The sequence below is a fragment of the Ovis aries genome, chromosome 11, assembly GCF_016772045.2.
Source record: "Ovis aries strain OAR_USU_Benz2616 breed Rambouillet chromosome 11, ARS-UI_Ramb_v3.0, whole genome shotgun sequence".
Classification (NCBI taxonomy): domain Eukaryota; kingdom Metazoa; phylum Chordata; class Mammalia; order Artiodactyla; family Bovidae; genus Ovis; species Ovis aries.
Window position 1 is genome coordinate 11786765 of NC_056064.1, and position 23141 is coordinate 11809905.

General features: G+C 36.4%; 1 protein-coding gene across 24 annotated transcripts in view; it reads right to left on the reverse strand.

Annotated features, from left to right (window-relative positions):
* BCAS3 (BCAS3 microtubule associated cell migration factor) overlaps positions 1–23141 on the reverse strand; it is a 607379-nt gene that overhangs the window by 386795 nt on the left and 197443 nt on the right. For all 24 annotated transcript variants that reach the window (XM_042255345.2, XM_042255347.2, XM_042255339.2 and 21 more), the window contains exon 14: positions 183–316. In XM_042255345.2, the coding sequence (XP_042111279.1) occupies positions 183–316 (134 nt within the window). The remainder of the gene's footprint in view (positions 1–182; positions 317–23141) is intronic.

Sequence of the window (23141 nt, forward strand, 5' to 3'; positions counted from 1 at the left end):
ACCTACTGCTTATATTATTAACTGGGTCAAAATAGGATAAAGTTCTTAATTATCTGACCCAGTCTAAAAAACAGTATTAACTCACCAACATTAACGTTAAGCTCCAGTATGATATAAATAACCTCTGGATTAGATGTCATATTACACAAAGAAAACACCTTGTGAAAAAATATACAACTTACTTTGGCTTCAGTTTCTCCCCTGTGAAGAGTATATAAATGATGGACAGCACTTTGTGATGAGGACCAAGGATGAGTCAAAATTTGGAAGACGTGGAAGTCATGGCCAAGGGTATCTGTTGTGACTAGAAGCATTCCTGAAGGACACACCAAAAAAGGGTAAAAATAAACACCATTATGTATGTGGATAAAATATTTTCACAAGGCATTCATCATACTTTAAAATATTACTGAAGGGAAAAAGTAACCAAATATATAAGAACTTCCTACAATTAAAAAAAATTAAAACACAGGAATTTTTTTCCCATGGGAATACAAAACCTTAAGGTCACATCAGTATTCAAGTATAGTGACATACTTACATGTCAAGGTTTTATGATGTTCTCATGCAACTAGTAGAGAAAAGTTTACAATGCTGGAATCACAGAGTTCACAAGCATTTTAAAATAGCAAATCTGATAACAAAGAATGTGAAAGACTTTCCTCCATGGAATTAAAACCCACTTTCACTTTTTCCATTTCTCAAAACCTGAATTCTAAGTTCCAATTTAAGTACTATTACAACTAATTGTACCCTACTCAATCCACTAGTTTAAAACTTTTCTCCACTTTGCCTATTTATTTAAATTCCCTACTGTCTTTCACAAAGCAAATTTTGATGAGATGTCATAGCTAAGAATTATGCACCTAATACAAGGTCACAAAAATTTTGGTTTCCTGTTCAATTTCACAGTTTTATATTTTACATTTAGGTCTTTCATCAATTTTGTGTTAATTTTTGTACAAAGTGTGAGGTATTAGAAATTATCTTTTTTGAAAATGATGTTCAATTGTCTCAGCAGGATTTCTTGAAGAGGCTAATCTTTACTCATTAAATTTTTTATCTTTTATTCTACATTCAATGTCAACATGCCAAAGATCGACTGGCCATATTAGGGTGCGTGTTTTTCTGGAAGTCCTATTCTATTCCATTGATATCTGTGTCTATCATTCACTAATATCACACTTTCTTAACACTATAACTTGGAAATCACATACAGCAAGTCTTTGTTTTCTGACCTTTTCCAAGATTGGTTTAGCTATTCTAAATCCTTTGCCTTTCCAAACACAGATTCAGGTTTTCGATATCTATATAATGGGGATAACGAACATCTTAACAATAATGAGTCATCTGATCTATGAACATCGCATATTTCTTGATATGTCTTGCTTTTTCTATTTTAGCATATCGATTATATTTCCTTAGTGCTACTATCAATGGTACTCTTATTTCAATTACCAAATTTTCCTTGGAAGTATATAGAGATGTAACTGATATTTATATAAATATTTGTATGCAAGGAGATCCAACCAGTCTATTCTAAAGGAAATCAGTCCTAAATATTCATCAGAAGGACAGATGCTGAAGCTGAAACTCCAATACTTTGGCCACCTGATGCAAAGAACTCACTCACTAGAAAAGACCCTGATGCTGGGAAAGATTGAAGGCAGGACGAGAAGGGGATGACAGAGGATGAAATGGTTAGATGGCATCACTGACTCGATGGACATGAGTATGAGTAAGCTCTGTGAGTTGGTGATGGACAGGGAGGCCTGGCATGCTGCAGTCCATGGGGTCGCAAAGAGTCAGACACAACTGAGCGACTAAACTGAACTGTATGCATACCTACATACTCTACAAATTCTATGAGCTTTTACATAGAGTACATGGAATTTTCTTTCTGAACATATAGTATGTGAATAGACATAGTTTGATTTTTCTCCTTTCCACACTACAAGAACTACACGCCTTTTTATTCTCTTGACCTGCTATTTTTGCTGAGGTAAACAAAAATGACGAGAGGCAATATTCATGCCTTGTTCCATGTTTCAGAAAAAAATATTCAATCTTTACGCATGATACTAGTTGTAGATTTTCTGTAAATGCTATGTATCAACTTAAGGACATCATTTTCTCCTTCTAATTTGTTGAGAGTTTTAATAATAAACAGATGTCAAATTTTGTCTAATGCTTTTCTGCACCTATGAGATGATTATGTGGTTTTTCTTCTTTGGTCAATTAGTATGGTGCATTTTAATAATGAAAGGTTATCAAATGTGGAACAATCTTGCATTTCTGGAATAAACTCCACTTTGTCAAAATCCTTTATTACATGCTGCTGCACCGAATTAGCTACTATTTTGTTGCTGTGAATGTGTTCCTGGGGGATACTGGTTTGTAATTTCCTTTTCTAATACTGTGTTTGTCTGTTTCTGGTACTAGGGTAGAGCGGGTTTGGTTGCATAATGTTCCTTTTATCTTATTTCTAGAGGAAATACTTTAATAAATGTCCAGTAGAATTTTCCAGTGAAACTATGTGGGCCTTTTCTGTGTTTGTGTGAAGACTTTCAGATATAGTAATTTAATTTCTCTTTAAATTTTGTTAATATAAAATGTAGCATAATTTTTATAATGTAAAATATATTGTAATGTTTTTTCTTGGAAGAATTACTCTCTGTAACTCAAGGAAATAGTCTGTAGGGTCTTTAGTAATGTCCAATTTTTCATTCAGGATATTGAAATTTTGTATCCTTTCTCTTTTTTTCTTGGTCAGTCTAGCTAGAACTTCTCAAAGAAACCATTATGGTGTCACTGGTTTTCTCTTTTCCATTTCACTGATTTATCTTCCTTCTTTTGCTATCATGACCATCTGTTACTATTTCCTTCATTGCCCTTGCTTTAGTTTTATTTTCCATTTCTTCAAGTTTCTTAAAAGCTGAAGCTTAGATTATTATGTCAGGAAGATATGTTGTTTAGTTTCCAAATGTTTGGGTATATTCCAGTTATCATTCATATACTAATTTCAAGTTTAATTCCATTATGATAAGAAATTAAAGTTTGTTTTATATCTCAGAACAACATATCTTGCTAAGGGTTCCTTGTACACCTGAACACTTGGTGAATTCTATCAGTGTCAATTAAGTTAACTGATATGTTACTGGATCTTTAACATCCTTACTTGTTTGCCTACTTTTGTTTTCTATTATTGAGTAGGAGTTGACATCTCCAACCATAATTATGGATATTTTTTTCAGTTATATAAGCTCCCTAAATTTGAGCCCTATTTTTTTAGGTTCATACACGTTTAGGATTGTTACGACTTCTTGGTGAATCACCTCTTTTATCATAATGTCCCCTTTTGACCTTAGTATTTCCCTTATTCTGAAGCCAACTTTCTTTGGTATTAATATCACTACTTTTTCATTTTACTTTCACAGTCAATATAATTATAAAATGACTCTGTTTTGGATAATAACTGGGGTTCAGTTTGGGGTTTTTTTATTCCTATCTCAAACTTTTAATTACTGTTTATAGATCAGTCACGTTTAGTGTAACTTGAGGGTAAGGCTGGATTTACATCTACCATATTGTTACCTTTTATTATTTTTCTGATTGTACCCTTGTGGGTTTTTTCCCCTTGATTTTTTAAAAAATTTTACTTGCTACTGGAGTACAGCTGATTAACAACGCTATGTTAGTTTCAAGTGTACAGCACAGTGGATCAGTTATACATGGATCTATTCTTTTCCAAGTCCTTTTCCCATTTAGGATTTTACAGAATATTGAGTAGAGGTCTCTGTGTAATACAGTAGGTCTTTGTTGGTTATCTCTTAAATTTCACACTTGTTTTTACTTTTACTTATTTATCTGCTCTTACTTCCTTCCCTTTTTTAGATAATTTCACTATTTTTAATATAAAATTTTAACTTATTTATTGGTTTTACTGGTTTTTCCAGAAATTAAAATATACATATTAGAATGTTTGTGTTTGTTAATATTTTGTCCAGAATATATTTGCTTTCTGTGAGAAACAGAAGCAAAATCATATTTTGTAATTCTTAAAACTTCTTTGTTGAAAGAATATCAAGCATCTATGGAAAGATAAAGTGGGCATTTATATGGGAAGGTGAAGTATATATGAGTTTTCTATTTATTGGCTAACATATGGTACAGCTCCAGTCATTATATTTGATTAAAAATAGCATTTTAGATGCCAGTATCTTGGCTATTTCCGAGAGAATACATTTTAGATGATGAACCATGTCACTTATTGAGATCTATAACAATTTATTTAACATTGCCAACCATTCTGTGCACAGCTATTAGCATGAGGTCAATAAATACTGTTGTTATTCATACAATAAATTTCAAAGATTGGACATGTTCTTTTTGTGGACAGTATTTCTTGACTCCTATTTTTTACTTAGTTATAGTAAGTCTGAATTATCACAATTCTACTACTATGTTTTGATTCCACATTCCCACAGCAAAATTATTTCTGCACATGAAAAACAATTCAGTGGAAACATCATTATGACAGGAAATGTGATGCACTTGTATTTATAGCACAAATATATTACTCATTCCCAAACATAAACTTCACTTTCTTTTATTAGCGTATCAATGATTTACTCATAATTAGCATTCACATAGTAGTCCCTATTAGCCAAATCAAGACTCTTATTGTTTTGCATATGAAAGATAATCACAAATACAAACTTTTCAACATGCTCCTAGTTTTTCAAACTGGTATGCAAAACAACTTCAAATTTTAAGAGAATTAGCCATTGAAAATCTATCCTGATTATCTTCTTGTATCCTGTCTCAAAACGTTTTCTTCCACTTATTCATGCAAATACAGCTTATATAACTCAGAAATAAGTCCAACATTTTGACAAAACTTTAAAATAATTTTTTTTAATTTATCGAGAGGAAAGGAGGAAATAGCTAGTGTAGTACTATACCAATAATATGCTTCCTTTGAATTTATAATTTCCTCTTTTGCACACATTCTGCAGGAAGAAATGACAAGCTGGTTTTTTTTTTTTTTCTAGAAAACAAGTTAAAAAGCAGATATACATAAAAGGAAAAACTTGTACAGAGTAGACTGTGGCTTGAGAACTATTTATGCAGCATCAGAAGACTAAACCAGACTCCAGCCTGGCCATAAACTAAACCCACGCCCCAAATGAGGTGCCAAGCCACAAAAAGCATTTGCGTCATCTGGGAATACAAGGAAAAGAAGGACTTCTAATTATAGGGCCTGGAAGCGGAAGCCTAGAGTGATTAGCTGTTTAGGCGCTGCTGTATGTTTATCTGGAAGCTTCCTTTCCTTCACTCTCAGCCTTAAGTTTGATAGATGAGCGCTAGCATTAGAGGGTAGGGACTAAAGCTGCTGATGGTACATGGCGTTCCCCAAAATCTGAGGTAGCTGAAGACTGAACATTAGGGCTTTTGTGGCCTCATAAGAACATAAGTCTTTTCAACTGGGCGTCAGCTGGTTAGCCCAAAAGGCAAAATTAAAGAGTAGCAAACCTCGACTGGGCATATGCTATAAAATCTTGGAAACTTGAGTAGGGATGTCTTTTCTGCCATATCCTATTTATAACACCTACCTAATTGTATGGTTCTTTATCACATGCACACATATGAACTGGAAGACAAATTACCAGCTTATTCACACTCTCCTCCAAAAACAGACACAACCACTGATATGTCGGGTCAAATGGAAATCTTTACAGGGAATTCAGATTATCATCACTCATAAATAACTGTACATTTTAGTATTAATTATTGCAAATTTAATACTTTCTCATCAACACCTATAGAGATGAAAACCTAAAAATTATTAAAGTTTGTAATTTGCAAACATCCTAACATCTTTATTTAAATAATTACTTTCTTCCTTTCACTTTACATAACATGAAATTGTTACCATTCTGAAGATATCTTTGGCCATATCCAATGGCCACATCCAAAGGCCATAATCAAGATAGAGAACACGTGAAAAAATTCTCTTCTATTTGCAGTCCATCCCCTCCCCATCACCTGGCCCCGGCAACCACTGATTGACTTTCTGTCATTACAAATTAACGGTGGCATTAATGGTAGAGAATCTGCCTGCCAACACAGGAGATGCAGGTTTGATCCCTGGGTCAGGAAGATCCCCTGGAGGAGGAACTGTGGTGTTGGAGAAGACTCTTCAGAGTCCCTTGGACTGCAAGGAGATCAAACCAGTCCATCCTAAAGAAAATCAACCCTGAATATTCACTGGAAGGACTGACGCTGAAGCTCCAATACTTTGACCACCTGATGCGAAGAACTGACTCACTAGAAAAGACCCTGATGCTGGGAAAGACTGAAGGCAGCAGGAGAAGGGGACGACAGAGGATGAGATGGTGGATGACATCACCAACTCAATGGACATGAGTTTGAGCAAGCTCTGGGAGATAGTAAAGGACAGGGAAACCTGCTGTGTCCATGGGGTCACAAAGAGTCAGACACGAATGAGCGACTGAACTGAGCTGAGGCATATTTAATTTGATAAGAAACTGAGAAAATGTTTTTTCAAGGCAGTGGTATCATTTTACTTTCTTTCCCATGAACTCCATAATTTTGCAACATTTGGTGTTGCTGATATTCTTAAATTTAATCACCTCAGTGAGTATTTGGTGGGTTTCTTATGGTTTAAAAATGCTATGCTCCTTGGCGATCAATGATGCTGGGTGCTAAATAGTTACTTGCATATTTCCTTGACTTTACTGTTCAAATCCTTTTCTTATTTTAAATTGTTTTGTCTTCATTTTATATACATTAAAATTATATTTTATCACATTATAAAAATATTAAAAAATGTATATGTGTGTGTGTATATATATATCTCAGACATATACTTATAGCTTATATATACCAGTTCATTTGCTTCACCATAAGTTTCCCAAGTAATGAAGACCAATCTGATGGTTTGTTTCTTTGGTGTCCTATCTAAGAAATCGTCCTCTATGCCTCCTGAGTTACAATGATACAATCCTTACATTTTCTTTTTGAAGATTTATAGTATTAGGTTTTAAATTAAGCGTATGAGTGATTTTGAGTTAAATTTTTGTGTATGGTGTTAAGGAAAAGTTTTGCTGTTGTTCAGTAGCTAAGTTGTATCCAACTCTTCGTGACCCCATGGAGCATAACAGGCTCCTGGGTCCTTCAACATCTCCCAGAGTTTGCTCAAATTCATGTCCATTGAGTCAGTGATGCTATCCAACCATCTCATCCTCTGCCACCCTCTTCTCCACCTGCCCTCAATCATTCCCAGTATTAAGCTCATTTCCAATGAGTCAGCTCTTCATATCAGGTGGCCAAAGGACTGGAGTTTCAGCTTCAGCGTAAATCCTTCCAAAGATATTCAGAGTTGATTTCTTTTAGAGTTGACTTATTTGATCTCCTTTTGTCCAAGGGTCTTCTCCAACACCACAATTAAAAACCGTCAATTCTTCAGCACTCAACCTTCTTCGTGGGCCAGTTCTCACATCCATACATGATCACTGGAGAAACCAGCTGACTTTTCACCAAATGGATATACCAGGTGTTCTAGGACCATCTCTTGAGAAAATCATGCTATCCCTATAGTGAATTACTTAACACTTTGGTCAAAAATCAAATCATCATAAGAGTTTGATCAATTCCTGGACTTTATTCCATCCATCTATGACTATACTTACCCAAAACCATCCTTTCTACATTACTAAATACTTATTTTTAAAAGTATATATTTAAGTAAGTCAGAAATTTAGGTAGTGTCACTATTTTTAATTTATTCATCTTTTTCAAGATTGATTTGACTATTTTAGATCCTTTGAATCTCCATATCATTTTAGAATAAGCTTCTGTTGATTACTTCTGGTTTAAACATTCACTTAATAAAGTTAACTAATACTGAACAATATTAACACAAAATACTAATAGGATGTCAAAGCACAAAAGTGATAAAATATCTTTATGAAAATGTGGTTTTCTCTCATAACTAAATATATGATTTTTCTTATCATATAATATTATAATCATCACAACATAGAGGTCACAAGGATGGCAAAAATGTACAATTTTTAGATGAAGTAGTTCTTGGGGACATTATTATGTACCAGCACAATGCTATTGCCCTATACAGATACAAATACACAAACACAAAAGCAGTACTAACTTAATGTCACAGACAATCACTGCCACAAGTTCATAATAAAATACAAAATCAATGAAGGTTAACAGGAATTTGGTAGACAGATCAGTCTGCTTAGAAGACACATTTTATATATTAAGATTTTAAGATTTAATTTGAAAGGTAAATTTGGAAATTTAGGAATTTCCAAAGGAACGCCATTTGATATACTTCAGAGATGCATGAAAATAGAAACTTAAAATTTTCTGGATGGAATGTATACAGAGGTGGATATGTGTGTATGTATGTGTGTGTAGAAATTCACCAAACTATACACACCTTTGTACACACAATCTGTATCATGTAGCTACAGCCCAAGAAAAATGAAGATGAACCAAAACAATAACAAGGATGAGGGAACAAGATAATTTTTATGGCTTTAGCTAGAGTGAAAGGAGAGAGAGATGATAAGATGGTAAATAGAGCAGTTAGAAAGTTAAAACTCTACCCCTACTAGTGGAAAAAAAAGACACATCAAAAAACATAGCAGTCACAGAGGGATGTATATGAAATGACAATACATAGAAAGGAGTCAAGAAAGAGGGCTACAAGCCTCAGATGTGCAAACTGGCCAAATGATGGTCAGAGCAGCATTATTCATGAATTCCACTTTGTATACACAAAAATACAACAGATTTAGTTCAGAGTTCTGACAGGGGAGATCAGAAACTGTTTAACACATAACAATTAGATGGAAGATAAAACTGGGTCATCTCACTTAGCACTTTCACTTTAGGAATATTTGCAAATGTAGCAAATATTTTTCTTAGCCCATCAAAAAGATATGATTTGAAAAGAAAGACTAACAACAATAACAAGAATAATCAAAATCTTCCCATGAAATAATCAAAGGGATGACATGGGAGTGGGGGGAACCTAGTTTATTTTTTATTAAATAATAATATTATTTCTTCTATGCTGTTGGTAAGAGTTTGAGTAGACTGCTGTTTTTATGTCTTCTTTTTCATCTTCCATTCCTAAATCCATTCCCCATTGCCATCCTTTCCCCACCATAAGTATGCATCATACTGAATTTAATATATGTTCTTTGAAATACATATATCCTTGAAAATTTTTCAGAATACTGGTCAAACTATTTAAAAATATATATATATTTATATGTGTGTGTGTGTATATATATATAAATAATATGTACAGATAGAGTATTAGTCACTCAGTCATGTCCAACTGTGTGTGACTCCATGGACTGTAGCCCGCCAAGCTCGTCTGTCCATGGGATTCTCCAGGCAAGAATACTGGAGTAGGTTGCCATTTCCTTCTCCAGAGGATTTTCCCAACCCAGGAATCAAACCCCAGTATCCTGAATTGCAGGCAGATTCTTTACTGTCTGAGCCACCAGGGAAACCTCCAACATGTATATACATATATTTAATATATGGCAAGAATATAGACCAATCTGAACGAGGAAACTGAAAGAAGCCTGAAGCTGGAGAAGGGCCAGAGTATATAAGAAGAGTGGAAAGAGAAAGGGACAATGATAGTCAAGGCTTAACCATTTTAAAGTTGTCCTGATAAGCAAAAGTACAGTTCAACCTTGGCTACTTCGCCTGTATCTACTTGGTTATAGACATCCTTTTTTACCTTTTTCAAAATGTAATACTGGATCTAATAGATACTTGCAGCTGCAGTGTTATGGGCATTTATATTTGCCTCACATTTTTACATGGTAGGTATGCCACTGTATGTATTCTCATCTTTCATTAATCCATTCAGGATTACCTGAGCACCTTTGCTGTAGCAGTGGTGATAGTGAAGCAGCAGGGTTCCTTCTTATTGACGGACATTCAGAGTCCAGGGCTGCATTAGGACTTTCATATACCCTGGACATTTTTGCCTTCATTGGCCCCCTCTTCCATGAAAAAACTATTTTATGACTACAGTTGCTGGTTTAAATGTATATTATGGATATTAAGGCATTCCATTAAAACTTTATATTTTTTTTGCATTTTAAAGGAATTAAACATTTTGATGGGACCCTAAAATGACTGCGGGCATGCTGCCTGCTGTACTTTATGGCCAATCACACCTGAAAAATTCCCTCTGACTCTCATATAACCCACTGCCACAATGAATGCAGAGCGAACACAACAAATTCTTCAGGGAGTAACTCATTACGTGAGTAAAAGATATCACTTTACAAGACGAAAAAACAGGAGAGTAACTACAGACTTCTAATGGAAACATCCCCACGAAAGGGTCGGGGAGGAGGCAATAAATTCTTCAAGCTGCTTCTGCACTGCTAGTGACACAGCATACGTGACTAACACTAAGACACCTGAAACTGTCAGGTGAGAGGAAAATCCTAAAGCCGCCTAATTCTCTAAATTGAGGAGACATTGTAAATGTTAACAAAAATCAAGACAAGGTATTTTACTGACCATTTGCTATGATCAATGGGGAAAACTACAAAAAACAAACAAACAAAAAATCCGACTATTTAAATGATTAACCCAAGACCACCAGCACCTTTCAATATATAGAATTTAAATAACCAGAAAAATGCCAAGTCTGTTAAAGATGCAGCCAAGCATTCAGAGGGGTTCATGTTTAATCTACTTTACTAGAGACCCAACATTCATTTTCCTCTTATTAATGGATGGAAAAGCAATTTCCCTGCCAAGGAAGGGTAATTATTTAAGACGTGGATGTGTTGCCCTTCACAGCTCTAGGCTACTCAGCTGGCAGAAGTAACGCCTCTGGAAAGCAGAACAATTATTTACTGAATTAAAGACAACAGGTCTGTGAGAAACATCAGGCCACACTGCAGAGAGCTGAGAATTTCTTCCTTATGTTTCTAATTTCTAAACTAATTAATTAAAAATACATATCTTCTTTGATGTCAAATGTCATGAAACTAATAATATTCCCATCTAGTGTACCAAGTCACAAAAATGTAATGTAGTTTCCACAAGATACTTTTAATTTCAATATTTAATTACGTGTGATATGCACCTACATTTAATATAATTTGCATCATGGAACAATCCCACAATTGAGGGAGGGAGACAATTTTTGTTCAAATCAGAAATTGGAAATAAGTTGGTTTTATTCACGAACGACTAAGTACATTAAATTAATCCCTTATCATGGCCCGATTATGTTGCTGTTCAGTTGCTCAGTCATGTCCAGCTCTTTGCGATCCACAGATTGCAGCATGTCAGACTTCCCTGTCCTTTACTATCTCACTCAGTTTATTCAAATGCAAACCACTGAGTCTGTGATGCCATCCAGCCATCTCATCCTCTACTGCCCTCTTCTCCTCCTGCCCTCAATCTTTCCCAGCATCAAGGTCTTTTCTAATGAGTCAGCTCTTCACATCAGGTGACCAAAGTGTTGGAGCTTCAGCAAAAGTCCTTATAATGAATATTTAGGACTGATTTCCTTTAGGATTGACTGGCTTGATCTCCTTGTCATCCAAGGGACTCTCAAGAGTCTTCTCCAACACCACACTTCAAAAGCATCAATTTTTTGATGCTCAGCTTTCCTTATGGAACAACTCTCACATCCATCCATGACTACAGGAAAAACCATAGCTTTGACTAGATGGACCATTGTTGGCAAAGTAATGTCTCTTTTTAATACACTGTCTAGATTGCCATAGCTTTTCATCCAAGGAGTAAGCGTCTTTTAATTTCATGGCTGCAGTCACCATCTGCAGTGATTTTGGAGCCCTAGAAAATAAAGTCTGCTACTGTTTCTACTTTTTCCCCATCTATTTGCCATCAAATGATGGGACCAGATGCCATGATCTTAGTTTTCTGAAAATTGAGTTTTAAGCCAGCCTTATCACTCTCCTTTTCCACCTCATCAGGAGGTTCTTTAGTTCCTCTTTGGTTTCTGCCACTAGAGTGGTATAATCTGCTTATCTGAGGTTGTTGATACTTCTCCCAGCAATCTTGATTCCAGTGTGTGCTTCATCCAGCCCCCATTTTCTCATGATGTACTCTGCATAGATGTTAAATAAGTAGGGTGACAGTATACAGCCTTGGTGAACTCCTTTCTCAATTTTTAACTAGTCGGCTGTTTCACATCCAGTTCTGACTGTTACTTCTTGACCTGCACACAGGTTTCTCAGCAGGCAGGTAATTGGTCCAGTATTTCTATCTCTTTCAGAATTTTCCAGTTGGTTGTGATCCACACAGTCAAAGGCTTTAGCGTAGTCAATGAGGCAGATGCAGATGTTTTTCTGGAATTCGTGCTTTTCCTGTGATCTGTTGGATGTTGGTGAGCCAATGGATGCTCCTCTGCTTTTGTAAGTCCAGCTTGCACATATGAAAGTTGTCAGTTCACATACTGCTGAAGCCTAGCTTGAAGGAGTTTGAGCATTATCTTGTTAGCATGTGAAATGAGTGCTATTAACAGCAGTTTGACCATTCTTCAGCATCACCCTTCTTTGAGATTGCAATAAAAACTGACCTTTTCCAGTCCTGTAGCCACTGTTGAGTTTTCCAAATTTGCTGGCATCTTGAGTGGAGCACTTTAATAGCCTCATTTTTTAGGATTTTAAACAGCTCAGCTGGAATTCCATCACCCCCATTAGCTTTGTTCATAGTAATGCTTCCTAATGCCCAAATGACTTCACACTCCAGGATGTCTGGTTCTAGTTGAGTGACCACACCATTGTGGTTATCTGGGTGATTAAGACCCTTGTTGTACAGTTTTTCCAAGTCTTCCTGCAACCTCTTCTTAATCTCTTTAGCTTCTGTTAGGTCCTTGCCATTTCTGTCCTTTATTGTGCCCATTTTTGCATGAAATGCTCCCCTGGTATCTCCAATTTTCTTGGGGAGATGTCTAGTCTTTCCCATTCTATTGTCCTCCTCCATTTCTTTCCACTATTCACATAAGAAGGCTTTCTTATCTCTCATTGCTATTCTCTTGAACTTTACATTCAGTTAGTTGGGTATATTTTTCCTTTTCTTTTCAATTCTCTTCTTTCCTCAGCTATCTGCAAGGCCTCCTCAGACAATCACTTTGCCTTCTTTCATTTCTTTTCCTTTGAGATAATTTTGGTCACAGCCTCCTGTACCTGGTGGCTCAAACTATGATAAGAATCTGCCTGTAAGAGGGGACTCAGGTTTGATCCCTGGGTGGGAAAAAGCCCCTGGAGAAGGAAATGGTTACCTACTCATTTATCCTTGCCTAGAGAATTCCATGTACAGTGAAGCTGGTGGGCTACAATCCATGGGTCCCAAGGAGTCAAACACCACTGAGCAACTAACACTTCCAAGATTATAAAGACATGAGACAATTAATTAATGTAACTACTCAATGTACACTTACTACCAACTATGTGAAAATTACCAGGTTAATAATATCTGGGAACAAAACAAAAGCATAATAGCAAGGAGAGATAAGAAAGCCTTCCTCAGTGATCAATGCAAAGAAATAGAGGAAAACAACAGTATGGGAAAGACCAGAGATCCCTTCAGGAAAATTAGAGATACCAAGGGAAAATGCCAAGCAAAGATGGGCTCAATAAAGGACAGAACTGGTAAGGACCTAACAGAAGCAGAAGATATTAAGAAGAGATGGCAAGAATACACAGAAGAACTGTACAAAAAAGAGCTTCAAGATCCAGATAATCATGATGGAGTGATCACTCACCTAGAGCCAGACATCCTGGAATGTGAAGTCAAGTGGGCCTTAGGAAGCATCACTACAAACAAAGCTAGTGGAGGTAATAGAATTCCAGTTGAGCTATTTCAAATCCTGAAAGATGATGCTGTGAAAGTGCTGCACTCAATATGCCAGCAAATCTGGAAAACTCAGCAGTGGCCACAGGACTGGAAAAGGTCAGTTTTCATTCCAATCCCAAAGAAAGGCAATGCCAAAGAATGCTGAAGCTACTGCACAATTGCACTCATCTCACACGCTAGCAAAGTAATCTCAAAATTCTCCAAGCCAGGATTCAGCAATACATGAATCGTGAATTTCCAGATGTTCAAGCTGGTTTTAGAAAAGGCAGAGGAACCAGAGATCAAATTGCCAACATCCACTGGATCATCAAAAAAGGAAGAGAGTTCCAGAAAAACATCTATTTCTGCTTTATTGACTATGCCAAAGCCTTTGACTGTGTGGATCACAAGAAACTGGAAAATTCTGAAAGAGACAGGAATACCAGACCACCTGACCTGCCTCTTGAGAAGTCTGTATGCAGGTGAGGAAGCAACAGTTAGAACTGGACATGGAACAACAGACTGGTTCCAAATAGGAAAAGGAGTACGTCAAGGCTGTATACTGTCACCCTGCTTATTTAACTTATATGCAGAGTACATCATGAGAAATGCTGGGCTGGAGGAAGCACAAGCTGGAATCAAGATTGCTGAGAGAAATATCAATAACCTCAGATATGCAGATGACACCACCCTTATGGCAGAAAGTGAAGAACTAAAGAGCCTCTTGATGAAAGTGAAAGAGGAGAGCGAAAAAGTTGGCTTAAAGCTCAACATTCAGAAAACGAAGATCACAGCATCCGGTCCCATCACTTCATGGGAAATAGATGGGGAAACAGTGGAAACGGTGGCTGACTTTATTTTTCTGGGCTCCAAAATCACTGCAGATGGTGACTGCAGCCATGAAATTAAAAGGCGCTTACTCCTTGGAAGGAAAATTATGACTAACTTAGACAGCATATTAAAAAGCAGAGACATCCCTTTGCCAACAAAGGTCCTTCTAGACAAAGCTATGGTTTTTCCAGTGGTCATGTATGGATGTTAGAGTTGGACTATTAAGTAAGCTGAGCACCGAAGTATTGATGCTTTTGAACTGTGGTGTTGGAGAATACTGTTGGACTGCAAGAAGATCCAACCAGTCCATCCCAAAGGAGATCAGTCCTGGGTGTTCATTGGTAGGACTGATTTTGAAGCCGAAACTCCAATCCTTTGGCCACCTGATGTGAAGAGCTGACTCAGTGGAAAAGACCTTGATGCTGGGAAAGACTGAGGGCAGGAGGAAAAGGGGACGACAGAGGATGAGATGGTTGGATGGCATCACCAACTCAATGGACATGGGTTTGAGTGCACTCCAGGGGTTGGTGATGGACAGGGAGGCCTGGTGTGCTGCGGTTCATGGGGTCACAAAGAGTCAGACATGACTGAGCGACTGAACTGAACAGAAAATATGTTGAAAGGATACTCTGGATGAGTGTAAATAAATTAAAAACTAGGAAGAGGGAGGTTAACAACAAAGCAAACAACAACAGTTAATATTTATTAAGGTCTCACTATATTTTAGGTATTGTTTTAGATGACAGTACAGCCCTCATTTTATTGATGAAGAAACGAAAGTACTGGGAGTGATCCAAGCAGATTAAGTCATTTGCCCTATTAAGTAGCCAGGTTAAGGGGGGACATGATATCCTACATAGGGTCAGGTAAGTTTTCCCAAAATGATACTTAAGATGGGACTCAAGAGACACTAGGGCTTCCCTGGTGGCTCAGACAGTAAAGAAACTACCTGCTGTGTGGGGGAACCCGGATAGGATCTCTGGGTTGGGATGATGCCCTGAGAAGGGAATGGCTACCCACTCCAGTGTTCTTGCCTGGGAAACCCCATGGACAGAGGAGCCTAGTGGCTCCTTTGCAACCCCAAAGAGTCAGACATGACCGAGCAACTAACACTTTCAAGAGATAAATAAGAGGCAGGAAAATGAGCATTCCCGGCAGAGGTAAAATGATGTAACATGTTTAAGGAGCTGAAAAATAACTAGAATCGCCAAATACGGGAGGAAACATGTCGATAAGGTTGAGGTGGTAAACCTGTGCCATGCTGTAATACTTTTAGACAATACACTCAATAATAATAAAGTTGTTGAAAGATGTTTGTATCATTAACATTTCTCACAAAACATGTGAATATCTTAAAATGGAAGTAAACATGGAACATGATACAACAATCATAGTTGAATAGAATAACCTAGGATTGGGCTGTGATAAAATAAGACTGAATGATTTTCATACATATGGTTATAGAATAAATGTCTGTAGAGCCCCTAAATTCCTATAATGAAATGCCAGAAACCTAGTGTGGTTATATGTGGAGTTAGGGGTGGGAGCTATATGTGGAGCTGGGGGTGGTGTATCTATGGAAGTAATCAAGTTTACATGAGGTCATATGGGTAAGGCCCTGATGTGAGAGTATTAGTGTCCTCATAAGAAGAGTCACCACAGAGATAGCTCGCTTTCTCTCTCTCCTTGCTCCCTTGCATCCAGGAAAGGCCATGCAAGGACATGTTAAGAACGTGGCCATTTGTTAGTGATGAAGAAACACCTCAGGATAAACCATCAGCCACACCATGATTCTGGACTTCCAGCTTCAAACACTGTGAGGAAAGAGATTTCTGTTATTTAAGCAACCAAGTCTATGGTGTTGCCTTCTGGCAGCCTGAGCTAATATATGTTCACAGGTTACTGTCTAAACCACGTATCATAGAGAGCATTTTACATGCTCAAATGACCAGTAAATAGGCTTTTGGGCTGGATTTATAAGATCAAAAGAGGCTGTTGTTCTTTCTCTATCAGAAACTGGTGAAAAAACAAATCAAAGTTATAAAAAAATACTATTGAAAACTAAGTTCAATACAAAGTAATTAAAAGTAGCTGCTCTCACATTGAGCAGAACAGAAGAAGGAAGAAGAGTTCAAACAGGTAAGGGTAAGGAGAACTCAGTAACATTTTAAACAATTTTCAGTTGCTCCATTTGAGCTGATGTGATAGATCAGAAAACTGCCCCCACAAAAATACAACTCTGTACCCAATTAATCAAGAGGGATAAGATTAATAATGCCAAAAGCTATGAACAAAGAGAGCTGACAATTGCTGAAAGAAGAAATAACCATCAAACTAAACTATCAAATCTAGTTGAAACAGTCCTCAAAATTATGGACAAAACACAGATGTTGACAGTCAGAAAATGCTAAAAGAAGTCATCTTCATCACAGAAACCAGAAATAGTCAACGGAGGTGTGCTACTTAGGAAAGTACAAAAGTAATTCAAAGGAAGAAGGATAATATCTTGGAAAAAATAATGAACTAGCAAAAAGCAGGGACCAACCACGACCTAAACCTGTTACCTTATACACAAAAATAACAAAAATATTTAAATTATAAATTTAAATATAAATGTGAAACTAACATCCTGTTAGAAAATTACATAGGAGAAAATCCTAGCGCCCCACCCAGACTGGTGACCATTTCTTAGACATGAACACAAAAATACAACTATCAAAATTTTAAAAAAGCATTTGACAAAAAGCAAAGAATTTTGCTCTGCAAAAGACCCTATTAAAAAGATAAAAGGAAAAACTCACTGGGAAAAGAGATTTCCACATCACATATCTTACAGAGGATCCATAAAATAGAAAATGATGAGACAACCAAATGTTGGCCAAGGATGCAAAGAAACCTTGTCTAGAGGATTAAAGGGAAGTTTGAGAAAAATGTCTCACCAAGTAGGAGACATCAATAAAGTGATAGCATTATAAAAATAAACAAACACAAATCTGGAGTTGAAAAGTACAGTAACTGAAATGAAAAAGTCAATAAAGGGGCCCAAATAGAAATTTAAATGGCAGGAAAAAATCAACTGAAATTATCCAGAATGAGAGGGGAAAAAAAAAAAGAAGAAAAATGAACAGAGTCTTTGAGATCTGTGGGAGATAAATCTGCAGGAGTCCCAGAAGGAAAGAAGAGGGGGAAAGAGACAAAGAAACAATGACTGAGAAGTCCCAAATTTCATGAGAAACATTTAGGACAGTGAAACTATTTGGTATGATACTGTAATGGTAGGTACATGTCAATATTAATTTCTCAAAACCCGTAGAAAATACAACACCAAGAGTGAACCCTAATGTAAACTATGGACTTTGGTTGATAATAGCATGTATGATAATAGTGTGTTGATAATAGTATGGGTTCATCACTTGTAAGAATATGATCACTGTCAGGTGGAAGGCGGATAGTGTGGGAGACTGTATGTGTGTGGGTGTGGCATGTGGGCAGAGAGAGGGGGAAAGCAGAAAGAGGAGAGCTCTCTGTACTTTCCATTCAATTTTGCTGTGGACCTAAAAGCACTCTAAAAAATAAACCTTATTAATTAAAAAAATAAGTTCCCTAGAAAATGTTAGTCACTGTGTATCTAAATAATTGAAAGCAACAAACTTACACCACCCATACTGAAGCTGCCCTGATCTAAGCACAAGGTCTCTCTGGCACTTCTAAACAAATCATAAATGTTGCCATTAAAATATTTGTTTTAATTCAGGACTCGGAGTCACAGCTAATAAACAAGAACGGGAAGGAGAAATTGAAAAACAAACTGAATACAGCTGCTGAACTAAAAGTTTCACAACTCTATTTAATGGTATCCCCTAATTTCTTTTCTGAATAGGTTCCACACAAGGCCAAACTGCACGCCACCCAGTCAAGCAATCTACATTTTCTCCTTAATTCCCTTAGCAGTGTTTTTCCATCATGTAAATTGTTTCTAAAATTTCTCAGGAGTTGGACAATATTCCTGAGTTGATCCTGGATTTCGATATCCAGGACATTTTAATAACTCTGTTATCTAAAGATAGCTTCTCTAAATAAAAATGTTTAACAGTGAGATATACACAGATAAACTAGTTAGAGAAAATCAGGTTTACAAACAAAAGACAGGCAATCAACTTTTCTTATCTGTTTTGTTTCACTTAGTTTTCTAAGTGAACTTCCCTATACTTTCCTAAGTAGTACCAACAAGTACTACTCTTATTATTGGCCACATTGCAGACCCAATGAGAAAATCTTTAACCAAACAGAGAATTCCTGGAGTGTCAGTTAAAACTTGCTGAATATGGATAGGGAGGCCTGGCGTGCTGCGATTCATGGGGTCACAAAGAGTTGGACATGACTGAGCGATTGAACTGAACTGAATATACATAAATTTTGAAATATATATTGGATCCATGTAAGGAAAAACTGGGGTATTACTGGAGGATCTACAAGTTATATTTTGAAAGGGCCAATTTATTTTTTTTTAAATGTGTGTACAGCATGGTAAGATGGTAAGATTCAGTTAGATGCCATTGTGTGTCCATGGTGAGTGTGCTAAGTCACTTCAGTCATTTCAACTCTTTATAGAGAACTTAAATCTTGATAGAAAATACATTTGATCTCCCCCAAATATTTTTTAAGTGTTACAAAAATAATTACAGGGAAAAACAGTAACTACTAAGGTATTTACAAATAGCAAAGAAGCCTCTTGACTCAAATATTTTGTACATATGTCTCAGTCCAAGAGTGTTAGAATAAACCAAGAAATATGATACAGAAATTAAACAAGCAAAATAAAATGTCACCTAGTGATAGGAGCTGGATAATAGGTAGTCACAGCTGAGTCCAATGCCTTTCTCTGAGAAGCTGTTCAGTTACTGAATAGCTAAAACAAAATCAAGACTTTCAAATCATTGAGAACTGAGTATTTTATACATATACTTGTTTATATTCAACCAATAAAATTCATATTCTGAACAGCAAAACACTCAGAAATAAACAATAAATAATTAAGATGAACTGTATGCAATGGCATGAAATCTGTGCCTATCAGCTTCTATACAAGATCCTGCAAACCAATTTTCTGAGTGCTTGCTGAATTATGAACCCTTCATTTCAAACTTTTAAACAGATACAAAGCAGAAATGATGACACACTGAAAAATTAATCTGCTCATAATAAACTGATGAGTCCACTGTATACAGCCTTTACTTCAAAATCTATGTCAGCCATGCCATATTTTTCTTGCTTCATTCACTCAACTAATATTTATTTATTTACTAGGGACTGAATCATTATTTCCTAATGAATCATCTTTTGGCTCCTGTTTAGAACTGGCTTTCTTTTGAAGAACTTTCCCCAAAAGCAAAATACCAAGTTAATATTCATCTCCTAGCATTCTGTCCTTGCTCCACAAAGGACTTGTCTTCCTTTTTTCTTTTTTTTTTTTTGGAAGTCCCTATTCTACCAGCAGACTCTATGGGTAGGGGACTAAACCAGGCACTGAGAATGAAGTCTAGCTTCCGATGTGTTTAGCTGAAACAAGTGAAAGCATAAATAGGCTCATAAACATTTTAGTGCCATGAAAATTTTCAGCAATATGATGAAGCCTAAGAACCTCTTTCTCAGAATAATATTTTTTAAAGACAAGGTAAAATACTTAGGATTATTAAAATTGACATGCAGTAGAATATGTGCTTTTTTATTAATAGTAATACATTATAATACAGGCTCTACCATGATTTTGAACCATAGCATTAATTAGATAATTATATAAATAACATAAAAAAGATATGAAAATATCCATTATTTATATTACCAATTCACAATAAAGCTAGTAGTTCAGTAGTTTATTGTACATATTGATAAGCGAAAGAATTTTCATTCAAGGTTAAAGAAAACAGGGTTTCCCTAGCAGCTTAGACAGTAAAGATTTCGCCTGCAGTGCAGCAGACCTGGGTTGGATCCCTGGGTTGGGAAGATCCCCTGGAGAAGGGAACGGCCACCCACTCCAGTATCCTTGCCTGGAGAATCCCATGGACAGAGAAGCCTGGTGGGCTACAGTCCATGGGGTCACAAAAAGTCAGACATGACTGAGGGACTAACACTTTCACTTTTCACTTTCACTAAAGAAAATAAAGATGCGATTTTTTTTCCCCTAAGTTCACATACTCTCTAAATATTTTCCATGGACCTCTCAGACCCAGGTTAAGAAGCTGTATTTTAGATTCAAGAAGAAATATAAGAGATCCTGAAACTCATAAAATATCAAGGCTTCCCTGGTGGTCCAGTGGTTAAGAACTCACCTGCTAACGTGGGGATCATGGGTTCAATCCCTGGTCTAGGAAGACTCCACATGCTGAGGGGCAACTATGCCTGTGTGCCACAATCACCGAGTCTTAACCTAGAGCCCGTGAGCCACAACTGCTGAAGCCCACACGCCCCAGAGCCCGTCCTCCTCAACCAGAGAAGCCACCACAATGAGAAGCCACAACCACAACCAGAAGGGAGACCTCACTCTCTGCAACTCAAGAAAGCATACACGCAGCAACAAACACCCAGAGCAGAAAAATAAATAAATTTTTAAAAAATATTGACAATTCTCATAAAAATCTCTTTCTTCCAAGAATTATAAGATTCGGTGTGAGACTGAATAAAGATAAAACAGTATAAAAATGTCAATTTACATGTACTGAAGCATTACATACCAAAGGAAAGATCAGTCAAAGAAATAATTGATATTGGACTTCATTAAAGTTAAATACTTTGATCTTCGAAAACCACTTCAAGATAATGAGAAGACAAATCACAGACTCGGAGAAAATATTTACAAAACACATCTGATACAGGACTCTCATCTAAAACATACAAAGAACACTTAAAACTCATCAATCAAAAAACCAACAAACCAATTTAAAAATGGACAAAAGATACAGACAGCTCAGTAAAAAATATATACAGATGACAAGCAAAGTATGATACAGTAGAACATTATTCAATGCTAAAAAGAAGTGAGCAATGTAGGCATGAAGAGATATAGGAGAGTTGGACACATTAGTAAGTGAAAGAAGCCAATGTGAAATGGCTAACTAAGTAACATTCCAAGTATATGGCATTCTGAAACTATGGAAAGAGAAGAAAGATCAGTGGTTGCAGGAATTGAGAGAATGAGGAATGAACAGGCAGAGCAACAGGGATTTTGTTCAACTGTTCAAACTCTTCTGTGTAGTACTATTATGATGGGTTGTTGCTGCTGTCATTGTTTAGTCACTAAGTCATGTCCAACTCTTCGAGACCCCATGGACTCCTGCCCACCAGGCTCCTCTGTCCATACACTTCCCAGGTAAGAACCACTACTGGGGTGGGTTGCAATTTCCTTCTCCAGGCGATCTTCCCAACCCAGGGATCGAACCCATGTCTCCTACACTGGTAGGCGGCTTCTTTACCACGGAGCCACCAGGGAAACCCTTATAATGGTGGATATATGCCATTATCTATTTGTCAAAACCTTGAATGTATAACACCAAGAGTGAATTCTAATGTAAACTGGAACATACAGGCTGGCAAAAAAATATTTAAAGAAATTATTACTCCAAGATAAATTATACAGTTATACAATTAACATGCTGGGAACACAGCAAAGTGCAGGACCTACTACACAGCACAGGGAATTATATTCACTATCTTGTAATGACCTACACTAGAATCTGAAAGAGAATATATATATATATATTATACAACTGAATCATTTTTCTGTGTACCTGACACTGTAAATCAACCACACCTCAATATAAAAAATTAATAACATTTTAAATATAAACATAATTTTAATCTTTCCATTAAAACATAAATTTGGGAGTTAAAACATAAATCAAGTGGCAAATGTAGAACAAAACTATGAAATCACAGGAATTTATGGTCTTCTAGAACTAACTGCTACACGATGACAGAGGTAACTACAATATCCTTTAAGTTATGTAAGTTGTTTTTATAACAATGGAGATTCACAGACAGGGAAAAATATAGCTTCAAATGTCTGAAGCATCCCAACTCTGGCCATATGAAACATATTAACACAAAGGAGATCTGACATAACAGATGGACTATCAAAAGTGAGTCATTCTGGTTACTCTAAGAAGAGTACTGTAAGTGACATAACTTCCAGACTGTTTCTTCAAATTCAACTGAAATCCCACAACATTCAGAGCATTTCAGTAAATCTGTCTTCATTAATTAAATCTATCCACTGATCAACAATTACTACAAAATCTTCCTTTCTATTGAAAATGGCTAATTAAGAGGAGGAAGATGACTCAAATACTTTATATTACCCTCCTATGATCATTCTTGATCTCAAAAGATGAAAAGAAGGAGGAAAAAGA